The 23,141-nt window shown below is 41.8% G+C and overlaps 1 protein-coding gene across 3 annotated transcripts in view; it reads right to left on the bottom strand.

The window, feature by feature from the left end:
• The window catches only part of LOC137418920 (receptor-interacting serine/threonine-protein kinase 2), a 176,850-nt gene that overhangs the window by 76,753 nt on the left and 76,956 nt on the right, over nucleotides 1-23,141 (bottom strand). For all 3 annotated transcript variants that reach the window (XM_078770798.1, XM_078770799.1, XM_078770800.1), the window contains exon 3: nucleotides 4,985-5,175. In XM_078770798.1, the coding sequence (XP_078626924.1) occupies nucleotides 4,985-5,175 (191 nt within the window). The remainder of the gene's footprint in view (nucleotides 1-4,984; nucleotides 5,176-23,141) is intronic.

Raw genomic sequence — 23,141 nt, 5'->3', positions numbered from 1 at the left:
AGAGTTACAAGCTTTTTAAAATTTAACTTTCATTATTTATTGCGGCCAAACCATGTGACTTAAAAAAACGTCTCAAGTAACGATTAAACATCCCCCCATGAGGAACACTTGTGTAAAGTTTCCACTCGATACCTCCACAAATTATGGAGGTGATTCCATTTCTAGTTTGAGATTTTAAAACGTCATAACTCTGACACCACGTGTCGGATGACGTCGCGCTCGCTGACTTTTTTGTTTGTCATGGGTATCCGAATACGCATGCCAAGTTTGGGCTCGATCCGTTCAGCCGTTGCGGAGAAAAAGGGTTTTTTGTGTTTTTTCACGGAAAACAAGATGGCGGCCGAACCATGTGACGTATGACTTCGAAAATTTTCGCATTCTGAGTTTTTTTTAACTAAGCATCTGGGGGGAAAATCTCTTTTTCGGGGGAGAAAAACTGTGTTTGACGAATTCTAACCTCTTAACGTTAGCATTTTTGATATACTCAATACACATGTTTTTTGTTCCCATTGCAGAGTTCTTTGGAATGAGCCATTCCTCAAATTTTTCCATTGAGCCGTTTCGGAGATACAGAGGGGCAAAGTTGAAGGTGTTTTACAAGATGGCGCCCATACCACGTGACCTATGACGTCATCATTAGCATTAAAAAATTCTACGAGCCTAGCCGATCATTTGATGAAAATTTCCTGTCAATCCGACCAGCGGTTGCTGAGAAACTTAATTATGAAGTTTTCGGAGGTGCAAAATAGGGTGGAAGAATAATAATAATAATAATAAGAAAAACTCTAGCAGTAATAATAGGTTACTCTCCATTTCATGGAGAGTAAACCTAATAAGAAAAACTCTAGCAGTAATAATAGGTTTCTCTCCATTTCATGGAGAGTAAACCTAATAAGAAAAACTCTAGCAGTAATAATAGGTTACTCTCCATTTATGGAGAGTAAACCTAATTAACAAAATCAAGACACTAGAACGACATTCGGTTGAGCACATACCTTCCGCCAGCCTGAACAGTTTATGGTTTGTATCCCAATGATAGGCCGGATCTGGATTCGGACCTGAACCAAAATCGAATCGGCTTGTTCTCATCACTAAACCAACTCGTCCATCAAGTTTAGTCACAAGTCATCCATAACTTTTTTAAATATCATGTTATATATCGCTTTTGGCCCGGTCTCTCAATGGTGAAGAATCAATTAACAATTAAATAATTATCGTATCCGAATCCATGTTCAGATCTTCACCAAAATCGAATCTATTTGTCCTTGTCAGACCCCCAACCGGTCCACCAAGTTTCGTTCACATAAATCCATAATTTTTTGAAATATCGTGCTATGTTGATCCATCATCATCCATCTCCTGAGATGACGCTATCTCAGAGGGCCTTTCACTTACTCACCGCAGGCAGGTAGGTGGTCTTTCCGTCTTCTACCGACTCCTCTCCGGCCTTGCTCCCCCAGCTCTTTCCGGGCCTGTCCCCCAAATATTCCTGCAGGTCGCACAAGATCTGCCTGCAACCCTCTTATGGTTAAACTGCCAAAATCAAGACTCTCTGCTCACTTTCACTCCTTCATTCCTCTTTTCTCCCGCCTCTGGAACAAACTCCCTCACTCTCTTCAATCCCACTCCACCCTCCAGGTCTTTAAAACAGCTGTTCACCACCATCTCTTATCTTCCCCCATCCAAAACCTTGATCTTTTCTACCCCCGCCAATTTCACCCCAAATCCACTTTTTTGAGGTGACATTTGTCTTCTTTCCTGGAAGTCCTTGGTGTCCTTGCGTTTTATACCTATCCTGCCTCCCCCCAGGCCCTCTGCCTCCCACACATCTCCCGATGTCCCTGCCCTCAAATTTTGTGTTTGTGTGCTTCCTCTCCTTCTCTCCCCATCTTGTCGACCACTCCCACTTTTAGCCGCGTCGCAGACGCTGCTCATAGAGTGCCCTCTGCTGTTGTTGTTGTTGTTGTTGTTCTTCTTCTTCTTCTTGTTCTTGCAGAGAAGACAAAACCTCAAAGCTCCACCCATTCTGGGAACCATAGCTCCTCCCATTCTGGGAGAGCCTTCATATAAACAAATATCCACCATTTTATTAACTCGCATAGCTTTGAGGCCTGTTTTGTAGGCCCGTGGTGTCTTCCTCTCTCACACAGTTTTATTTCAAATCAAATTCGATATATCATTTCATTTTTCACAGTCGCTAACATAGTTTTAGCCTCAGTTGAAAAAAAACGGGAAGAAAATCCGATGAAAGTTGCCCTTTATAGAACGAAATGAATTCTCAAAGGCCTGTAACTTCAAGTCCATTGAGATATTTTTTTTTTAAATCGCGGCATGGTCAGTCATACACCGCCCGAAATAAGATACGGGAAAATGCCGAGATATATATATTTTGTTTAAAGCGTGGCATGGTCAGTCATACACCGCCCGAAATAACAGATGGGAAAATGCCGAGATATATTAAAAATTCGTCCATTTGATGACAATCGTCACGATGAAATATTTAATTTATACGTCATCACAATAATGTGGAGAGAGGAGCATAGCTTCGTTCACGTGTCGCCACACACGGGAAATTGCCGAGATATATATTTTTTAAATCGCGGCATGGTCAGTCATACACCGCCTGAAATAACAGACGGGAAAATGCCGAGATATATTAAAAATTCGTCGCCACACACGGGAAATTGCCGAGATATATTTTCACTTTGCACAAAAATAACATCAAGTAATCGAATCAATAGGAATGTCCTGTGCCTATAACATCGACGTTATAGGCACAGCTGCATCTAGGCATTGTGTAACATCGACGCGGTTTTTGTTTTAATTAAAACTTTTTGTACTTGTTATATACTTTGTTTGCTTGTTTGTTTGATTTGTTTGTTTGATAAATGTTAGCTCTTTCACGAGCCTCGACTCTGTATACAAAAAAAAAAAAAAAAAAAATATCGTTTTTGGCACGATCTCTCAATGGTGAAGAATCACGTAAAAAATTAAATAATTCTCATAGCCGAATCCATATTCAGATCTTCAGCAAAATCGAATCGATTCTTCCTCGTCACACACAACCTCTCCACAAAGTTTCATCCAAATCTGTCCACAACCTTTTGAGATATCCTGCTATGCATAGTTTTTGGCCCGATCTCCCAATGGTGAAGAATCACCTTAAAAATTAAATAATTCTTGTCTGCGAATTCAGATTCAGATCTTCACCAAAATCAAATCGATTCGTCCTTTTCAGACACCCAACCTCTCCACCAAGTTTCGTCCGAATCCATACACAACTTTGAGATATTTTGTTCACAAACGGACAGACAGGGGTGAAAACATAACCTCCATCCACCTTTGGTGGCGGAGGTAATAAAAGGACTAACATGAAGAAGTGAGAAAAGGGAGAGAATTGGGAATATGAAAAAGAGGAAAGGAAAACGAGGAGAGGTGAGCTATGCAGGTAAATGACACACACCTACAGCTGGTGTATGATACACATCTACAGGGGGTGTATGACGCACATCTACAGGGGGTGTATGATAGACATCTACAGGGGGTGTATGACCCACATCTACAGCCGGTGTATGATACACATCTACAGGGGGTGTATGACCCACATATACAGCTGGTGTATGATACACATCTACAGGGGGTGTATGACCCACATCTACAGGCGGTGTATGACACACATCTACAGGTGGTGTATGACACATCTACAGGGGGTGTATGACACATCTACAGGGGGTGTATGACACATCTACAGGGAGTGCATGACACATCTACAGGGAGTGTATGACACACATCTACAGGATATGTATGACACACATCTACAGGATATGTATGACACACATCTACAGGGGGTGTATGACACATCTACAGGGGGTGTATGACACATCTACAGGATATGTATGACACATCTACAGGATATGTATGACACACATCTACAGGATATGTATGACACACATCTACAGGGGGTGTATGACACATCTACATGATATGTATGACACACATCTACAGGATATGTATGACACACATCTACAGGGGGTGTATGACACATCTACAGGATATGTATGACACACATCTACAGGATATGTATGACACACATCTACAGGATATGTATGACACACATCTACAGGATATGTATGACACACATCTACAGGATATGTATGACACACATCTACAGCATATGTATGACACACATCTACAGGATATGTATGACACACATCTACAGGATATGTATGACACACATCTACAGCATATGTATGACACACATCTACAGCATATGTATGACACACATCTACAGGATATGTATGACACACATCTACAGGATATGTATGACACATCTACAGGATATGTATGACACACATCTACAGGATATGTATGACACACATCTACAGGATATGTATGACACACATCTACAGCATATGTATGACACACATCTACAGGATATGTATGACACACATCTACAGGATATGTATGACACAGCTCTGTTACGAAAAAAAATAAAAATGAAGATCCTTATTAAATTATTGCAGCCTGGTGTTGGTTAGCGGTTAGGGTGTTGGCTTGGGATCCTAGGATCCTGGGTTCGAATCCCGGTCGATCGCTGAATTAACGCCAGGGGGGTCGACTCAGCCTGTCATCCTTACGAGGTCGGCAAATTGAGTACCAGTTCACTGGTATTTCCCTGTGTGTCGCAAGAGTCGACTAACAGGGTTGGTGGCAGGAAGGGCATCCGGCCATAAAAACATTGCTTGAAGAAGGGGACCATGGTGCCCGAAAAAGGCCAACCCCTGCTACGCGGGGAAAAATGGCCTCCAACGCTGGTTCTTATTAAATTATTGAAATCTCAAAGCAAAGAATAAACTGAAAAAAAATAAAAATGGAATCGATGAACCCAAGACTTATTATCCTTTACTCCACTTATATTCACAGGGCCCTGAACTACACACGTGCACATATACATACATAGACACAGCAACACACAAAATCTCACCTTTCTGACAAAGCCTCTTTGAACTTTTTTACAGCAACCATATTCTGCCATTTGTTGTGCTTCCCTTTGAACACTTCACCAAAACCTCCACTTCCAACAGATTGTAAATCAACAAGATCATCCTTTGTCACGACCTGCAATCCCAACTTTTCTGCAGCCACAGCAGCTTGTGGATTCAAAGGATTCGAATCCTGGAAACAATCAACCAAAAACTTATCAGGAATATTCACATTGGCTTTGTGAGGAGCGTTATCACTCCCAGCAATCATTTTATGCTTTGTTCATGTGCATGACATGTTGCACACACATGTGCATGACATGTTCATGTGCATGACATGTTGGGAAAGAAGAGGTTAATTATTTTAATAAACACAAAAAAAAAAAACTCATTGGTTTGAAGTTGGCCAAGGTTTGGAAAATGAGGCATTTTCAAATTGAGTTTTCCATACACATATTCAGAGACACACACGAGGATGATGAGGTACAACGTGATCTGGAAGAGGAGCTGGCTAACAAGATAGAGGAGGTGCAATTGATACCAACTGAAGAAAGACCATGACTAATCTGACTACATAATAATAAATGCACAATGGCATTAATCAGCAGAACAAACAAATCTTTTAAAAAAAAACTAGAACAGCACTCAATAGAGAGCATACCTCCACCAGGTAAACAGTTTACCCTTTATATCCCAGAGTAGACCAGAAAATCACAACACAATCACATTTAATCAAAATCATCCGTCCACAACTTTTTGAGATATCCTGCTATGTATCATTTTTCACTCCATCGCTCAATGATGAAGAATCACTTAAAAAATTATACGACCCGGATCCGGATCTTCACCAATATCGAATCTATTTGTCCTTGTCGCACACCCAACCGGTACACCAAGTTTCGTCCAAATCTGTCCATACATTTTTGAGATATCCCTCAATGTATAGTTTTTGGCCCTAGCTCCCAATGGTGAAGAATCACTTGAATAATTAAATAATTTTCATATCCGAATCCATATTCAGATCTTCACCAAAATCGAACATGTTTGTCCTTGTCAGACACCCAACCTGTCCACAAAGATTCGTCCACATCCGTCCATAACTTTTTGAGATATCCCGCAATGTATAGTTTTTGGCCCGTTCTCCCAATGGTGAAGAATCACTTGAATAATTAAATAATTTTCATATCCGAATCCATATTCAGATCTTCACCAAAATCGAATCTGTTTGTCCTTGTCAGACACCCAACCTGTCCACAAAGTTCCGTCCAAATCCGTCCACAACGTTTTGAGATTTCCCGCAATGTATAGTTTTTGGCCCGTTCTCCCAATGGTGAAGAATCACTTGAATAATTAAATAATTTTCATATCCGAATCCATATTCAGATCTTCACCAAAATCGAATCTGTTTGTCCTTCTCAGATACCCAACCTGTCCGCAAAGTTTCGTCCACATCCCTCCATAACTTTTTGAGATATCCCGCAATGTATAGTTTTTGGCCCTATCTCCCAATGGTGAAGAATCACTTGAATAATTAAATAGTTTTCATATCCGAATCTATATTCAGATCTTCACCAAAATCGAATCTGTTTGTCCTTGTCAGACACCCAACCTGTCCACAAAGTTCCGTCCAAATCCGTCCACAACGTTTTGAGATTTCCCGCAATGTATAGTTTTTGGCCCGATCTCCCAATGGTGAAGAATCACTTGAATAATTAAATAATTTTCATGTCCGAATCTATATTCAGATCTTCACCAAAATCGAATCTATTTGTCCTTGTCACGCACACAACCTGTCCACAAAGTTTCATCCAAATCCATCCACAACTTTTTGAGATATCCTGCGATGTATCATTTTTCGCCCCATCGCTCAATGATGAAGAATCACTTAAAAAAATATACTAACCGGATCCGGATCTTCACCAAAATTGAAGCGATTCCTCCTTGTAACATACGCTACCTTTCTGCCAAATTTCGTCCGAATCCGTCCACAACGTTTTGAGATATCTTGTTCACAAACAAACGGACAAACGGACAAACAGACAGGGGCGAAAACATAACCTCCATCCATCTTTGGTGGCGGAGGTAACAATACCAAAATCAGCCACACTGAAAGAAATAAACAATGAATGAGAAAACAAGGCCAGATGTTTGAAAACAACTCAAAAAGATTCTACTGTGAACAAAGAAAACGGAAGCAGAATGTGTCATCCCGTCCTGAAAAATATGAACTGGAACTGAGAAAGAAAAAAAAACTACCATATAAAACAGTGTGTGTGTGTGTGTGTGTGTGTGTGTGTGTGTGTGTGTGTGTATGTGTGTGTGTGTGTACCTTCATAAGGTATGGTTTTAAAGGCTTTGAGTAGTGCTTTAGGAGGGATTTGAGTGTGGGGGGGGGGGGTGGGGGTGGGGGTTAATGGGCAATCTTTGAACACGACTGTGTCCCCTCTGGTTAAAAGACGAAAATACTCTAAGGATCCAAAAGACCCCAAGGACCCAGAAGAACCCGAAGACCCAATGGACCCCAAACACCCAAAATACCAGAAGACAAAAATAACCCTGTAGACTGTTAGACACAAAAGACCATAAAGGCCCTGAAGACCCAAAATACCCCGAATATCCAAAATGCCCTGAAGACCAAAAATACCCAAAATGCCCTGAAGACCCAAAAGACCCAAAAGAGCCTGAAGACCCAAATGAGCCTGAAGACCCAAATGAGCCTGAAGACCCAAAATACCCAAAATACACAAAATACCCAAAAGACATACATACATGTATGTATGTATGTATGTATGTAACTATGTATGTATGTATGTATGTATGTATGTATGTATGTATGTATGTATGTATGTAACCAAAAAGGTCTTCTTCTTCAAAAAAATTATAAAACCCAAAAACACGATCCATGAAGCTGAGGCATTGAAGCCGTTTGACTATATATCTATTAATTACGTACTGGTGGAATATATATTTCGACCATTTACATTTCGACTGCGGAGAGCCCTTGGACCTTTGAAGACCCTTTAAGCCCCCCAATACCCTTAAAACCACCAAGACCCCTAAATACCAAAAATACCCTGAATACCTTAAAATACCCAAAGGACAGACCCGCGAGATCCAAAAGACCCTTAAAGACCCAAAATACCCCAAATATCCTAAATACCCTGAAGACCAAAAAGACCCCCAAAACCAAAAGAACCAAAAGACCCCAAAAACTAAAACCAACAATTAAAAACGAAAACTAGAACGGGCACTCGGTAGAGCGCATACCTTCGCCGCAGCTACTGTTCTGTACTTGGCATGGGAGTGTAGGGAACAGAACAACAAAAATACGATTTTGACCTTTTCGTGACCTTGACCTTGACCTTTGACCCGATTGCTCCCAAAATCTAATCAAATGTGTCCCGTATAATAACCAATCATCCCACCAAATTTCATGCAATTCGGTTGAATACTTTTTGAGTTATGCGAATAACATACACACACACACACACACACACAGACATACAAATAAATACACAGCGATCAAAACATAACCTTCCGCTTTTGCGAAGGTAACTAACAAAATGAATGTCAATCCCACTCATCCCTCCAGGTCTTTAAAATAGCTGTTCACCACCATCTCTTATCTTCCCCATCCAAAACCTTGATCTATCCTACCCCAGGTAATTCACCCCAGATCCACTTATCTGAAATACCCACTTCTTTCCTGGAAGTCCTAGCAGTGTACATGTTTTTTTTTCCTCTCCCACCGCCCCCTCTCCCCCCTACCCACGCCTCCTCGCCCCAAGCCCTCTACCTCCCACAGATCTCCCGATGTCCCTGCTCTCAAATGTTGTACTGTGTGCTTCCCCCTCTCTCCCCATCTTGTCTCCCGCTCCCTTCATTGCATGTTGTATGTGTCTGTGCATGCTTTCGTGTTCTATGTGTTAGCTCTTACACGAGCCTCGATCTTGTATACAAAAAAAAAAAAAAGACCCAAAAGACCCTGAAGACCCAATAAACCCCAAAGTTCCCAAAGACCCAAACAATCCCAAACACCCAAATGACAAAGAGGACCCAAAAGACCCCAAGGACTCATAAGACCCCCCCCCAAGGACTCAGAAAATCCCCCCCCCCAAGGACTCAGGAGACCCCCCCCCAAGGACTCATAAGACCCCCTCCAAGGACGAAGAAGACCCCCCCCCAAGGACTCAGAATACCCCCCACGGACTCAGAATATCCCCCACGGACTCAGAATACCCCCCACGGACTCAGAATACCCCCCACGGACTCAGAATACCCCCCACGGACTCAGAATACCCCCACGGACTCAGAATACCCCCACGGACTCAGAATACCCCTCAAGACTCAGACTACCCCCCACGGACTCAGAATACCCCCCACGGACTCAGAATACCCCCCACGGACTCAGAATACCCCCCACTGACTCAAAATACCCCCCCATGGAATCAGAATACCCCCCACGGACTCAGAATACCCCCCACGGACTCAGAATACCCCCCACGGACTCAGAATACCCCCCACGGACTCAGAATACCCCCCACGGACTCAGAATACCCCCCACGGACTCAGAATACCCCCCCACGGACTCAGAATACCCCCCCACGGACTCAGAATACCCCCCACGGACTCAGAATACCCCCCACGGACTCAGAATACCCCCCACGGACTCAGAATACCCCCCACGGACTCAGAATACCCCATACGGACTCAGAATACGCCCCACGGACTCAGAATACCCCCCAGACTCAGAATACCCTCCCACGGACTCAGAATACCCCCCCACGGACTCAGAATACCCCCCAAGGACTCAGAATACCCCCCAAGGACTCAGAATACCCCCCAAGGACTCAGAATACCCCCCAAGGACTCAGAATACCCCCCAAGGAATCTGAATACCCCACAAGGACTCTGAATACCCCACAAGGACTCTGAATACCCCACAAGGACTCAGAATACCCCCCCAAGGACTCAGAATACCCCCCTAGGACTCAGAATACCCTCCAAGGACTCAGAATACCCCCCCTAGGACTCAGAATACCCCCCAAGGTCTCAGTATACCCCCCCCAAGGACTCAGAATACCCCCACACCCCCCACGGACTCAGAATACCCCCCACGGACTCAGAATACCCCCACGGACTCAGAATACCCCCCACGGACTCAGAATACCCCCCCCCCCCCACGGACTCACAATACCCCCCACGGACTCACAATACCCCCCACGGACTCACAATACCCCCCACGGACTCACAATACCCCCCACGGACTCACAATACCCCCCACGGACTCACAATACCCCCACGGACTCACAGTACCCCCCACGGACTAACAGTACCCCCCACGGACTCACAATACCCCCACGGACTCACAATACCCCCACGGACTCACAATACCCCCACGGACTCACAATACCCCCACGGACTCAGAATACCCCCACGGACTCAGAATACCCCCACGGACTCAGAATACCCCCACGGACTCAGAATACCCCCACGGACTCAGAATACCCCCACGGACTCAGAATACCCCCACGGACTCAGAATACCCCCACGGACTCAGAATACCCCCACGGACTCAGAATACCCCCATGGACTCAGAATACTCCCACGGACTCAGAATACCCCCACGGACTCAGAATACCCCCACGGACTCAGAATACCCCCACGGACTCAGAATATCCCCCACGGACTCAAAATACCCCCCACGGACTCAAAATACCCCCCACGGACTCAGAATACCCCCCACGGACTCAGAATACCCCCATGGACTCAGAATACCCCCACGGACTCAGAATACCCCCACGGACTCAGAACACCCCCACGGACTCAGAACACCCCCCACGGACTCAGAACACCCCCCACAGACTCAGAATACCCCCACGGACTCAGAATACCCCCCACGGACTCAGAATACCCCCCACGGACTCAGAATACCCCCCACGGACTCCGAATACCCCCCCCCCCCACGGACTCACAATACCCCCCACGGACTCGGAATACCCCCCACCGACTCACAATACCCCCCACGGACTCACAATACCCCCCACGGACTCACAATACCCCCCACGGACTCACAATACCCCCCATGGACTCACAATACCCCCCACGGACTCACAATACCCCCACTGACTCACAGTACCCCCCACGGACTCACAGTACCCCCCACGGACTCACAATACCCCATACAGACTCACAATACCCCCCACGGACTCAGAATACCCCCCACGGACTCACAATACCCCCCAACGGACTCACAATACCCCCCACGGACTCACAATACCCCCCACGGACTCACAATACCCCCCACGGACTCACAATACCCCCCACGGACTCACAATACCCCCCACGGACTCACAATACCCCCCACGGACTCACAATACCCCCCACGGACTCACAATACCCCCCACGGACTCACAATACCCCCCACGGACTCACAATACCCCCCCATGGACTCAGAATACCCCCCAAGGACTCAGAACACCCCCCCCCCAAGGACTCAGAATACCCCCCCAACGACTCAGAATACCCCACCCAAGGACTCGGAATACCCCCCAAGGACTCTGAAGATCCAAAATACCCTGAAGACTCAAAAGACCCTGAAGACCCAATGGACCCCAAACATCCAAAATACACTGAATACCATGAAGACCCAAAAGACCACGAAGACTGTTAAATACCCCAAAGACTGTTAAAGACCCTGAAGACCCAGTGGACTCGAAAGACCCAAAAGATCTTATGCCCCAAAATTTTAGTGAAACCCAAAGACCCAAAAGACCCCAAGGACCCAGAAAACCCCAAGGACCCAATGGACCCCAAAGACCGAATGGACCCCAAAGACCGAATGGACCCCAAAGACCCAATGGACTCCAAAGACCCAATGGACCCCAAAGACCCAATGGATTCCAAAGACCCAATAGTAGTGTAATAATGTTGATCCTGGGACACCTCCAAATTCCCATTCACTTACACGTTAATTACGTGTACTCATGTTTCAGTCATAGCACTTTAATCCTGGGACACCTCCAAATTCCCATTGACTTACATGTTAATTACGTGTACTCATGTTTCAGTCATAGCACTTTAATCCTGGGACACCTCCAAATTCCCATTGACTTACATGTTAATTACGTGTACTCATGTTTCAGTCATAGCACTTTAATCCTGGGACACCTCCAAATTCCCATTGACTTACATGTTAATTACGTGTACTCATGTTTCAGTCATAGCACTTTAATCCTGGGACACCTCCAAATTCCCATTGACTTACATGTTAATTACGTGTACTCATGTTTCAGTCATAGCACTTTAATCCTGGGACACCTCCAAATTCCCATTGACTTACATGTTAATTTTCCTCTCTCCTCATTAACCCAAAGCACCTCTATTTCTCTCACCCTGTTCTTTACGAACCTTCTCACCTTTTGACATGCTATCCTTATTCATTAGACCACTTAAACACCTGTGATCTTTCTGACCTTATGGACTTTTTAACCTTTTACTCTTGGTTCTTTTTCAAGATATTTTAACTGAGCTAAGATAAAATGGTAAACCTCCCTCAATGTTCTTGCACACCAGTTTTTCATTATAAACAGAGACTCAACGAACATGAATGTTTTACCTGAGAAACCAGTTTTACTCTTCTCTTGCCCGAAGCAAAAATATTATGTCTTAGTCAAGTGATATTTTTAAACATTAAATCCCATAAAGAATGTTAATTCCCTTCCTTGAAGGGACACACCCGGAATTTTCAAGAAACTCATTGCCTCCATGATGTCATTAAATTTCCCCATTCCAGCTATATTAACGGAACCCCACTTGAGGTGGCTTCATTTGAAAAATGTTTTCCAACGTTGAAGATAAACTTTCCTTCTTTTAAACTTTGTGATTATAGGTTTGTGTAATTCATTAACCAAAAGCTCCTCAGTCTTGATGACATCATTAGAGCTTAATAGTTTTTTGAGGAATAACCAAGACCAAGTTTCAATTTGACACTTATCATTTTTTTTACAATAAATCGATCAACTTTCTCTCTCAATGTAGGATTTCGTATCAAGGACAAATTATACAACATTTCTCTGTCTTCTTCATGTTTTTCATCCAATGTAGTGGTATTCCCATAAGCAATATCATGCTTCAGACTTCCGCTTCCGGTCCGGTCTGGAGAGGACGCTGGCGTTACTTGTTCGCCGCTTCTCCGACTGGGCCATTGTACATAGTTTGCTTTTCTGGTGGTCGTGGCGGATTTTTGACCGTTGGGTCTGCCCTCTGCTCGGTCCCGGCTCTGCTCCTGGCTTCGCCTGCCCGGCTCCTCCACTGTTTCCTCAGGCCCGCTCCCGTTGTTTGCGGCGGTGGCTGTTTGCCGCTGTGGTCTTGATTAGCGGCTGCAGTCGTTTGCCGCTGCGTTTGCCGCTTTGCCTCCTCGACCTTGGCCTCGTACTCGTCCCTTCGCTCCTGCCTGGCATGGCTCTGAGGTACTCCGCCGCAAGGCTTCTTCTGCTCAATACCCGCTCCACCCCATCATGCATCTCTGCCATCAAATCAAATGGACTCCTCCGACGACCCAGGTACATTCACCGTGGCTCCGGTCGTAAGTTTGTTTATTTGCAATCAGGTCACTCCATCCCCGTCCTCTGGTCGGCTCAGCGCACTCTCACTCTTCGTCCCAACGCACCTGCTCACAGCAACGCACACGATCGCACCTCCTGCCTACGAACCCTGGCTAAATCACCTGAATTCATCCCTGCTGTTCAAAACAACATCAAGCTCACCCTGTTCAACACCCGGTCCCTCAACAACAAATGCCTCATCCTGAACGAATACATCCTGGATAACAAACTGGACTTTCTCTGTCTCACCGAAACCTGGCAACAACCTCTGGACTACTACACACTTATCCTCACCACACCCAATGGATATTCCTACGTCAATAAACCACGCTCGGAGGGCCGAGGTGGTGGAATTGCCGTTATCCACCGTCAAGACATCAAGACCAACCTCATCTCCATCTCATCTGCTCCATCATTTGAACACCTGGCTTTAAAACTCTCTGGTCGCACGCAGTCAGTCATGGCTGTCGTCTACCGCCCTCCCAAACCACACCCATCATTCCTGTCTGACTTCTCCTACTTTCTGACCCAGCTATGTTCCCTCTCCCCCTCAATCCTCCTCCTTGGTGATTTCAATATCCACATGGACTCCACTGACTCCACAATAACCACTGACTTCACTGATTTACTCACCTGCTTTAACCTCACTCAACATGTCGACTTTCCTACCCATATCCGTGGTCACATTTTGGACCTTGTCTGCTCCACTGGATTAAATTTGCACCATCTCTATGGCTCTGACCTCACCCTCTCTGACCACTTAGCCATCACTCTGACCATCAAAATCCCCGCCCCAACACCAAGGCATTATCGCACAATCAACTTCCGTAAGCTAAACGCTCTTTCACCTACCTCATTCTCATCCACCCTCTCTGAAAAAATGTCCACTTCTCCCTTCATTGACCTCCACACCCCTTCTGACCTCACTGACTACTACAACCACACTCTCTCCTCCTGCCTTGACCAGCTTGCGCCTGTAAAAACCAAAACAGTTTCTTTCACCCATTCTGCTCCCTGGTTTACCCCTGAACTCCACCTGATGAAAACTCGTGCTCGCCAACTTGAAAGACTCCGCAATAAAACGGGTCTCACAGTTCACTCCCAAGCCTACAAGGACCACCTACAACACTACAAAGATGCCCTCTCCCGCGCCCGCTCTGCCTACTACTCTCAAATTATCCACTCTGGCTCTGGAAACCCAAAAGCACTCTTCTCGACAATAAACAAACTCCTCCGCCCCTTGAACACCACCACCCAGTCATTCACAGTAGACAACTGCATCTCCTTCCTCTCTTTCTTCCAACGCAAAATTGACAACATCTACAACAGCTTGACCACCGCCGCACCCGCTCCCCCTCCAACCACCTGCCCCCCCTTGTCCTGCCATCCCCTGTCTCGGTTCTCCCCAATCTCCCCTACTGACCTCTCTGAACTCCTCATAGGAATGAAAACTGCCACCTGCACTCTTGACCCCATCCCCTCCAGCTTTGTCAAAGCCTCCCTCCCTGCTCTCTCTCCACTTATCATTGCAACAATAAACTCCTCCCTGTCTACAGGCATCGTCCCACCTTCCCTCAAAATTGCTGCTGTTACCCCCATTCTAAAAAAACCTGGTCTAAACCCTGACACCCTAAACAACTTCAGACCCATCTCCAACCTACCCTTTCTGTCAAAAGTTTTGGAATGCGCTGTAGCCACTCAACTCAAACATCATCTCTCTGCCAATAACCTGTATGAAACATTCCAATCCGGATTCCGGTCCAACCACAGTACTGAAACTGCTCTCCTCAAAATCACCAACGACCTTCTCCTCTCCTCTGACGCTGGCAACCTCAACATTCTCGTCCTCCTCGACCTCAGCGCTGCCTTTGACACCATCGATCACACTATCCTCCTCACCCGACTTGAATCCACCTTTAACGTTACCGGCACTGCCCTCTCTTGGATTAAATCATACCTCTATGACAGATGCCAGTTCATCTCCATCAATAACTGCAAATCCCCCACTGCTCCCCTCCCCCAAGGTGTCCCCCAAGGTTCAGTTCTTGGCCCCCTCCTCTTCATCCTTTACCTGTCCCCGCTCGGTCACTTAATCCGCCGTCATGGTCTCCAATTCCACTGCTTCGCCGATGACATCCAGCTTTTCATCTCCACCAAGTTCGTCTCCACCGACACCCACTCTATCCTGACAAACTGCATCACTGAAATAAAATCCTGGCTTCAAATCAACTTCCTCAAGCTTAACTGTGATAAATCTGAAATAATCATCATTGGCCCAAAAACGCTCACAAAATCCACCCATAACTTTGCCCTCAACATCGACGGTATCCCAGTATCCACCTCCCCTCACATCCGGAATCTTGGCGTCATTTTTGACCAAACCCTTTCCTTCGACAAATACACTAAACAGATCACAAAGTCAGCCTTCTTTCACCTGAAAAACATTGCCCGTCTCCGCTCATCCCTCTCCTCCACGGCTGCAGAAACCCTCATCCACGCCTTCATCACCTCCCGTCTGGACTACTGCAATAGCCTCCTCTATGGTTCACCCTCAAAAATCACCAATAAACTCCAATACATTCAGAACTCCGCTGCCCGTCTACTCACCCATTCCCGGACCCGTGACCACATCACCCCCGTCCTTTACAAGCTTCACTGGCTCCCCATCCCCCAGAGAATCCAGTACAAAATCCTCCTCTTGACATACAAAGCCCTCCATAACCTGGCCCCATCCTACCTGGCTGACCTCCTCTCCAGACACACTCCCACCCGCAACCTCCGCTCTGCTGGTACAAACCTCCTGACCCCCTCCATCCGGACCAAATTCAGATCCTGGGGGGACAGGGCCTTCTCCATCGCTGCGCCCATCCTCTGGAACTCACTACCTCACACCATCAGAGACTCCTCCTCACTCACCACATTCAAAACATCACTAAAGACCCACCTGTTCAACACTGCATTCAACATTCAACCCACAGCATTTAACCCCTGACTATCTCTTCTCCTTCTCCCTCCTTTTGCTTTAAATATTTCCCTATTGATTCTTGTCTTTTTTGCAATTGTTGTTTTCATGTATTGTTATGCATTATGTTTGCCACTCTGTCAAAGCGCCTTTGGGCTTCTGGAAAAGCGCTATACAAAATAAATGAATTATTATTATTATTATACACACTTCATCAACCCTATTTATAGGTTTAGACCAAGGTTTATGATTGTCAGCCTCATCTAATCTTTTATCCAGGTTTGTTCCTGGACCACAGAAAGAATACCCTGGAAGGTGTAGTTCCCCTGGAATTCCAGTTGTTGTAAATTTGCTACCTGACAAAAACTTTTGTATGTCTCCTCCACTTTTAGGAGAGATGAATTGACACTTTTTAGAGCCACACACTTGACATATTCCTTTTTGATAAACTCTATTATTTTTAGCTTTAACATACAATACACTTTTAGATTTAGTTTTCTTTTTACATTTAAGACAATAACTCATATTTATTTATCAGAAAAATTCCGACAGAGTATCAAAACCTCTTTGGTTTTCAACATATACATTTCAATCTTTATTTTTAAAACACAAAAAATCCTCAGGAATGCCTTCACTCTCTCCTCCATTTATTTACAAATAAAAACTAACTAAAGTCAATTGCATCATCAACCACATAATCTTTTCCCTCTTCTTCTTCTTCCCCACTTTCTCGTGTAAATCTCCTCCCTGAAATTGAACTCATCTCAGCCGTTTTTAAAACCAATATCTTCACAAGAGTCATTCTTTCTTTATTTTCCTCTTCGGTGCGTTGAGATTGATTTATTTGCTGTAATACATTCAATCTTTTACGAATCTCACTGATTTCCATCTTTTTATACTTTTCCTCCCTGTCCTCCTTCTCCTTCTCCTCCTTCTCCTTCTCTCTTTCCTCCTTCACTTCTTCAACTCCTTCCCTTGCTACCCTTGAGCTTGAGCCCCAAAGAATATTATACATGTACTCATCTGGATTTTCAGATATTCTTGTATCTATAATTATTTTTTTCATAATAGGATACCAATAAGATTTGTTGACGATTTCTAAAAGAGTTTTATATTTCATAACTTTGAGAAGTTCATTTTTATTTAATATTTTTAACAAGTCTCTATTTGTGGGTTTGACAATATCAGTATAAGGCCAGTTTTTAATAACAAAATGTCCATGGGTATGTTCCAATTCGTATAGTATGTAAAACCGAGCACCCTTTTCTTGTAGGTATCCCTGAATACAAAAATTATAATTCTCTTGTAGTCTTCTTTCTGCCATTTATGTATCAGAAATATATGTGAGATTAACATTATGACAGGTAATACCACCCCATCTTCCCACTACCAAATCGGTTTGTATTCCTCGGCTTTCTATCCTTATCTCATTACCATCCTTCTTTGTTATATAAACTATTGTTTTGCTGTCATATGATTTTTTATTCTTAAAATCATGTATTCGTTGTTTACTAATTGTACTTCCACATAACTCCTCATCCTCACCAAGTGGATAATATTCTTCTTTACGAGACTGATTCAAATCATGTAGGTCTTCTAAGTTTATTGAAAAATACCAATTATACCCGAAATCAGACATATCATACCCCCATTTATTAATTCTCATATTAACTATATGTCCTTCTTTATAAAATTCAATTGTAAGTAGGTAGTTAAATTCAATGAGGAAAGGTGTATGGTTAGTATAACCAGGTGTTGTGGTTGTAAATTTTACTTGTTTCACAAAACGTGCTGTTTTCTTTAAAAATATATATTGTGATAAATCACTGAATCTAATCAAGTTATTCGCATCTGTAGGGTTTGGATAATTGATTAATTTATAAGTATTCTTCATATTAATATTTTTACTTATACTATATTTTTGTCATTCAGCCTGTGCCTTTGTATAATAATTTGATAAATCAATATCCTGAGAGGATTTTCCAAAGATAGAACCATCTTTTCCAACATAGGTCATTTATATTAGATAAAAAATGATATCATAAAAATTTTCATTATTGTTGAGTTGAAATAATACATATAAACATAATTGACCACAACATTTAGAATTAATTTCTTGAACTTGGAATGTTTGATAAACACCATTCTGTAAGAATTGTATTACTTCAACAGGTGGTGGAATACCATAACTATCAAAATAATATTTATCCTGACCATTATGAATACAAACCCAATGAGTACCATTCTGTGTGTCTAAATTCATAATAATATTCTTTGTATTCTTATTTATATGTATTAATTCCTCTCTCATACAAATAACCACATTATCAATTTTTAGTGTTTTACAATACTTAGCTAGTTCTATATTTGACGTTGTATTCTTTCCAAATTGTTTAAACCATTCATCCATTTGTTTATGAGAAAGATACAATCCATTACCCCGTTTAGTTAGTTTAACACCCGCTTGAGCGATAGAGGAAAGCATTTCTCCAACCAACAATCTAACTTTATCAGGCAGTGGGTGAGTAAAATCCACAATTACACCACTTCCACTAATTTGTTTCTCCAACTCCTTGTTATGTCTTTCCAATTCTTTTTGAGCTTTTAGTTGTGCCTTCCTTTCGTTAGCAGTTTTTACCGCTGTTGAAATACCACCAGTCAATGCTCCCGCCGCACTTAAACCAGCAAGTAAAGGAATTAGAAACGGGAGAAATCCTCCACTCATTTCCCGTGTTGAATATTTCTTCAACATAGGTTTTGTCATTTTAATTTTAAGTGAACCAGTATCATTTAGTGTTTTTACTTGTGTGTGTGTGAGTAAAACATCAATTCTTACAGCTCCTTTTCTTTGAATTGTATTAACATTAATAATACAAGGCTTTTGATTTTGAATACAAGATGTTAATTTATTAAGATTGATTTGATTAACATATACCGCAACCATTTATTTATGAGAAAAAACCTATGTGATATTAATCATAACACCATTATCTGTATTAATCTGCAATTCTGTTTCCTCCAAAAGTAAACAATAAGCATCAACTTCTTCATTCTCTCCTCTTTCAATGTACAGAGAAGTATCTACTCTATTAGACTTTATAGTTTCCTTTTGAGAACTCAGGTCAATTGAGTAGATTGTATAAAGTTTTTGAAACGCAACCATATCCAAAATAGGATCATTATTACCATTACTTTCACACACCTTTTGGTAGGACTTGTAGGCTTCCCCATAATCATTTTTTTCCCAATCAATTTCCAATCTATCTCGTGGGTAAAATGTGCCATCAAGAGAAACCCGAAGTTGTTTCACCTTGGCATTATCACACAACGCATTATTCTTATCAGTACCTCCATCTCCATCTGGTTTCTTAAAAATGAGCCATAGGTATCGTGGCTTTCCTTGAAGAACACCCAAATTCCAAGTGTAGGTAGTGTGTTCCAGTTTAACGTGTTGACATCTTCTTTTAAGGTATGATACATTCAGTGGTTTCTTTGAGTTAAGTCTTCTATTTAACATCTCTTCCGTTTTAGGATTAGGAGTATATTCACTGATATACCAACACAAATCATTAATAACAAATTTATTGTTGTCTCCAAAAGCATTTTCAACCCTAAAAAGCAACCTATTTACATTATCATTCCTTTGTAGTTGAAATCTAATTTTAAGACCATACAAAACTTTGTCATAATCACAAAATCCAAATATACCTTTCAGAGGTAATGCTACGGTAAAACTATTCTCTGGTTTTGTGTCATCATTATACATTGCCTTCCTTTGACTATAACCAGGGTCAGCATTTGTTCCCGTTGACATATCAGGAATAAAACCTTCAACAGCTCCCTTACCCATTCTATCACTAAACGAATATAGTGTAAATTTCATCATTTCAGATGTAGCAGCGACATAATCAACTGCTTCAACCTCTTGTGTTCCAATATAGAGACGGACACTATCAAACATTTTCCAGAAGAAATCATTTACGAGTGTAGCATTAGTATTATTCGCAGCCTTAGTGAATTTAAATTTACACAGCAAGAAACTATCAGCTATATTCAAGTAAGTTTGTTGATTATTTATTTCAAAACTTTTTGTTCCATTTGAATTCCAGTCGGTTCCTGTTATAGCATTCACCTTAAAATAATCTTCCTTTTTAGTGGAGTTTGAAATGATAATCGTATCATCCAAATCATAGATACTATCAATCGCTTCCATACTTGTATTTATATAGCATTAAAATTGTTGAAACCCTGACCCAAGTATTTTAATGATTTTTTGTCGTTCTTGTGAAGATAGCTGAGTTTTACCTTTATTTATTTCTTTGATTGTTTGTAATTTATGAGACTCCTTTTGAGCATCTTTTATACTCTTTATAGCACCCGCAACTGAACCCACGGCAGAAGCAGTTGAACCAATTAGATCTTTATGTTTAAGGATGGTTGAACCAATACCCATTAGAGTATCAATTATCCCATCTCCTTTATTTCGAAATTGATGACCTACACCTCGTTGTCTCTTAGGTTTATAGTATCCTTTACCCACATACCTTGTATAGTATGGTGAAAGGAACATGCCCTCCCCTGTAATTATTTTATATTTTCCCAACTCGTGTTTTCTCACAATAACCATTATTTATTTATTGAAAAACTTCACGTAGGTGAATTCTGATGGATATAATTTCATCATTAAAGGATATCATACGATTATCTTGGTCGGTTATCCTAAAATTTACTCTGTATATGGTTTTTCCTGACACAGGTAAATAGACAAGATTTTTTGGTTCCATATTAAATTTATAACCAATCGGTGTTGAGTATGCGCTGAATGAAAATATTGTATTTGTTCTTATTCCATCGTTAAAAGCACCATCAATCAAATCACAATGAATTAATACTGAATTTATACCAGAGGATATTTGAATGACATTATCACTGTAAAACGTCCCGTTAGTTTCAATCTTTTTTGAAGAGAAACCCAATAGCTCTCTGAACGAATTTTCAATCGTGAAATCAACTTTATAATTATTTTTAAGTTTAATAGTTGATTTTGAAGTGTGTTTTTGAATAGTTATTACAATATTTTTTGGTTCATCACCTTGTTCTTTCATAAGGCGGGAGACTTCTGAAGATATTTGAGAAATCTCATAAGCTCCGGGTGCAACCAACAACATTATAGTTTTATATCCACTTCCTGGATTATAACTAAACTTGTTGTTTTTCTCTGTGATATTAAACAAGGTATTATAAGTTTCCATCGACAATAAAGATGCCTCATATTCTTTTGTGTGGTCAAGTTGTAGTGGGTAAGGGAATGATGCTGTGCAATCACTCGTTGTAAAATCAAAACTAAGAATTGTGCTTCTCATCTTATTTCATATCTAATAAAATATCTTTGTATTGACATTTATTAATTATTTTCATGTTCATCAACTGGTCTAAAATGGCTGAGGCTTCATTAAAACAATTGTTTCCAGCCTTCTTACTACCCAACAGTAATAATAGTCTATTAACTAATTGCGATGGGTCATTTGGAAGAAAGCTAACACCCGAACCAAGCTTACTTAAAGCATCAATAATATGTTTCTCCTTCTCATTCTTCTTCCTTTTACCAGCAACAGAAACTCCATAATCAAGTGTGTTTAGTAAATCAATATATACCCTATCTTCCTCTCTTTCCATATCAAGTGGTTCCTCAAAATATTTTGAACCATTTAATCCAGAGTTTGTTAGAAGAAACATTAATCTTGGAGTTAATTCAACATTTGGTTGAGTAGAACTTAAGAATACCAATTTATCATTAAATATCAATACCTTTTCTTTCACAATATAAAACTGTGCTGGTTCTTCTGTTGGAATGAGACCTGCTCTGGTTTTTGAACCCACCGAATATTCATTGTTTTGAAGAGCTTCCACAACATAATTAGGGGGTCGATTTACCTCCTCAAGTTTCTGAAATAATCCTTCATCATCATATTCTAATTCTCCAAGTTCTTGCTCTGTCATTTGACTAAAATCTTTGATCATTTGAAGTTTTTTTGGAGTAAATTCTACTGTGGGAACTGCAGGTGAGTGTTGAGTTTTCAAAAGTGGTTTAAAGAATTTCTCTTGTTTTCTTTCAAAGGCTTCTTCACCAGTTAGTTTCTGTCTCCGTTTCTTCTTTATCTCTTCCTGTTGTTTAACAACTTTTGAAACCAACTCTTGATGTTCTTTAAACTTTCTTGCTCTTTCTTCGGTATTCATTTTCTGTATTTATTTATTGAAAAATATCATTTAGTATCTCATCTCGTTTCACAACAATATATTTATATTTTCCAATCGTGTGTTTCATATAATTTTCAAATTCCTTCTTACTACATAATGTAGAGCAATTATCTCTCCAAAAATTATTTACATCTATTGAATTTAACTTAAATAAAATAAAAGTATTGGCATTGTTTCTTATTGAACGTCGAGGGAGTTGAAAATATGACTGACTAAGATAAATACAATTACAAGAAGAATGTCTCCCTCTTGTATAGTAGCTGTCCATTACTGTTTGGTTTCTCTCATTAACACAATCATCAAAGATGACGAGGTTATTTTTTGATTTATCTA

The sequence above is a fragment of the Myxine glutinosa genome, chromosome 1 (assembly GCF_964187855.1).
Source record: "Myxine glutinosa chromosome 1, kmMyxGlut1.1, whole genome shotgun sequence".
Lineage (NCBI taxonomy): Eukaryota > Metazoa > Chordata > Myxini > Myxiniformes > Myxinidae > Myxine > Myxine glutinosa.
The sequence above is the reverse complement of the archived record's forward strand: the minus strand, read 5'-3'. Positions and strand labels throughout refer to the sequence as shown.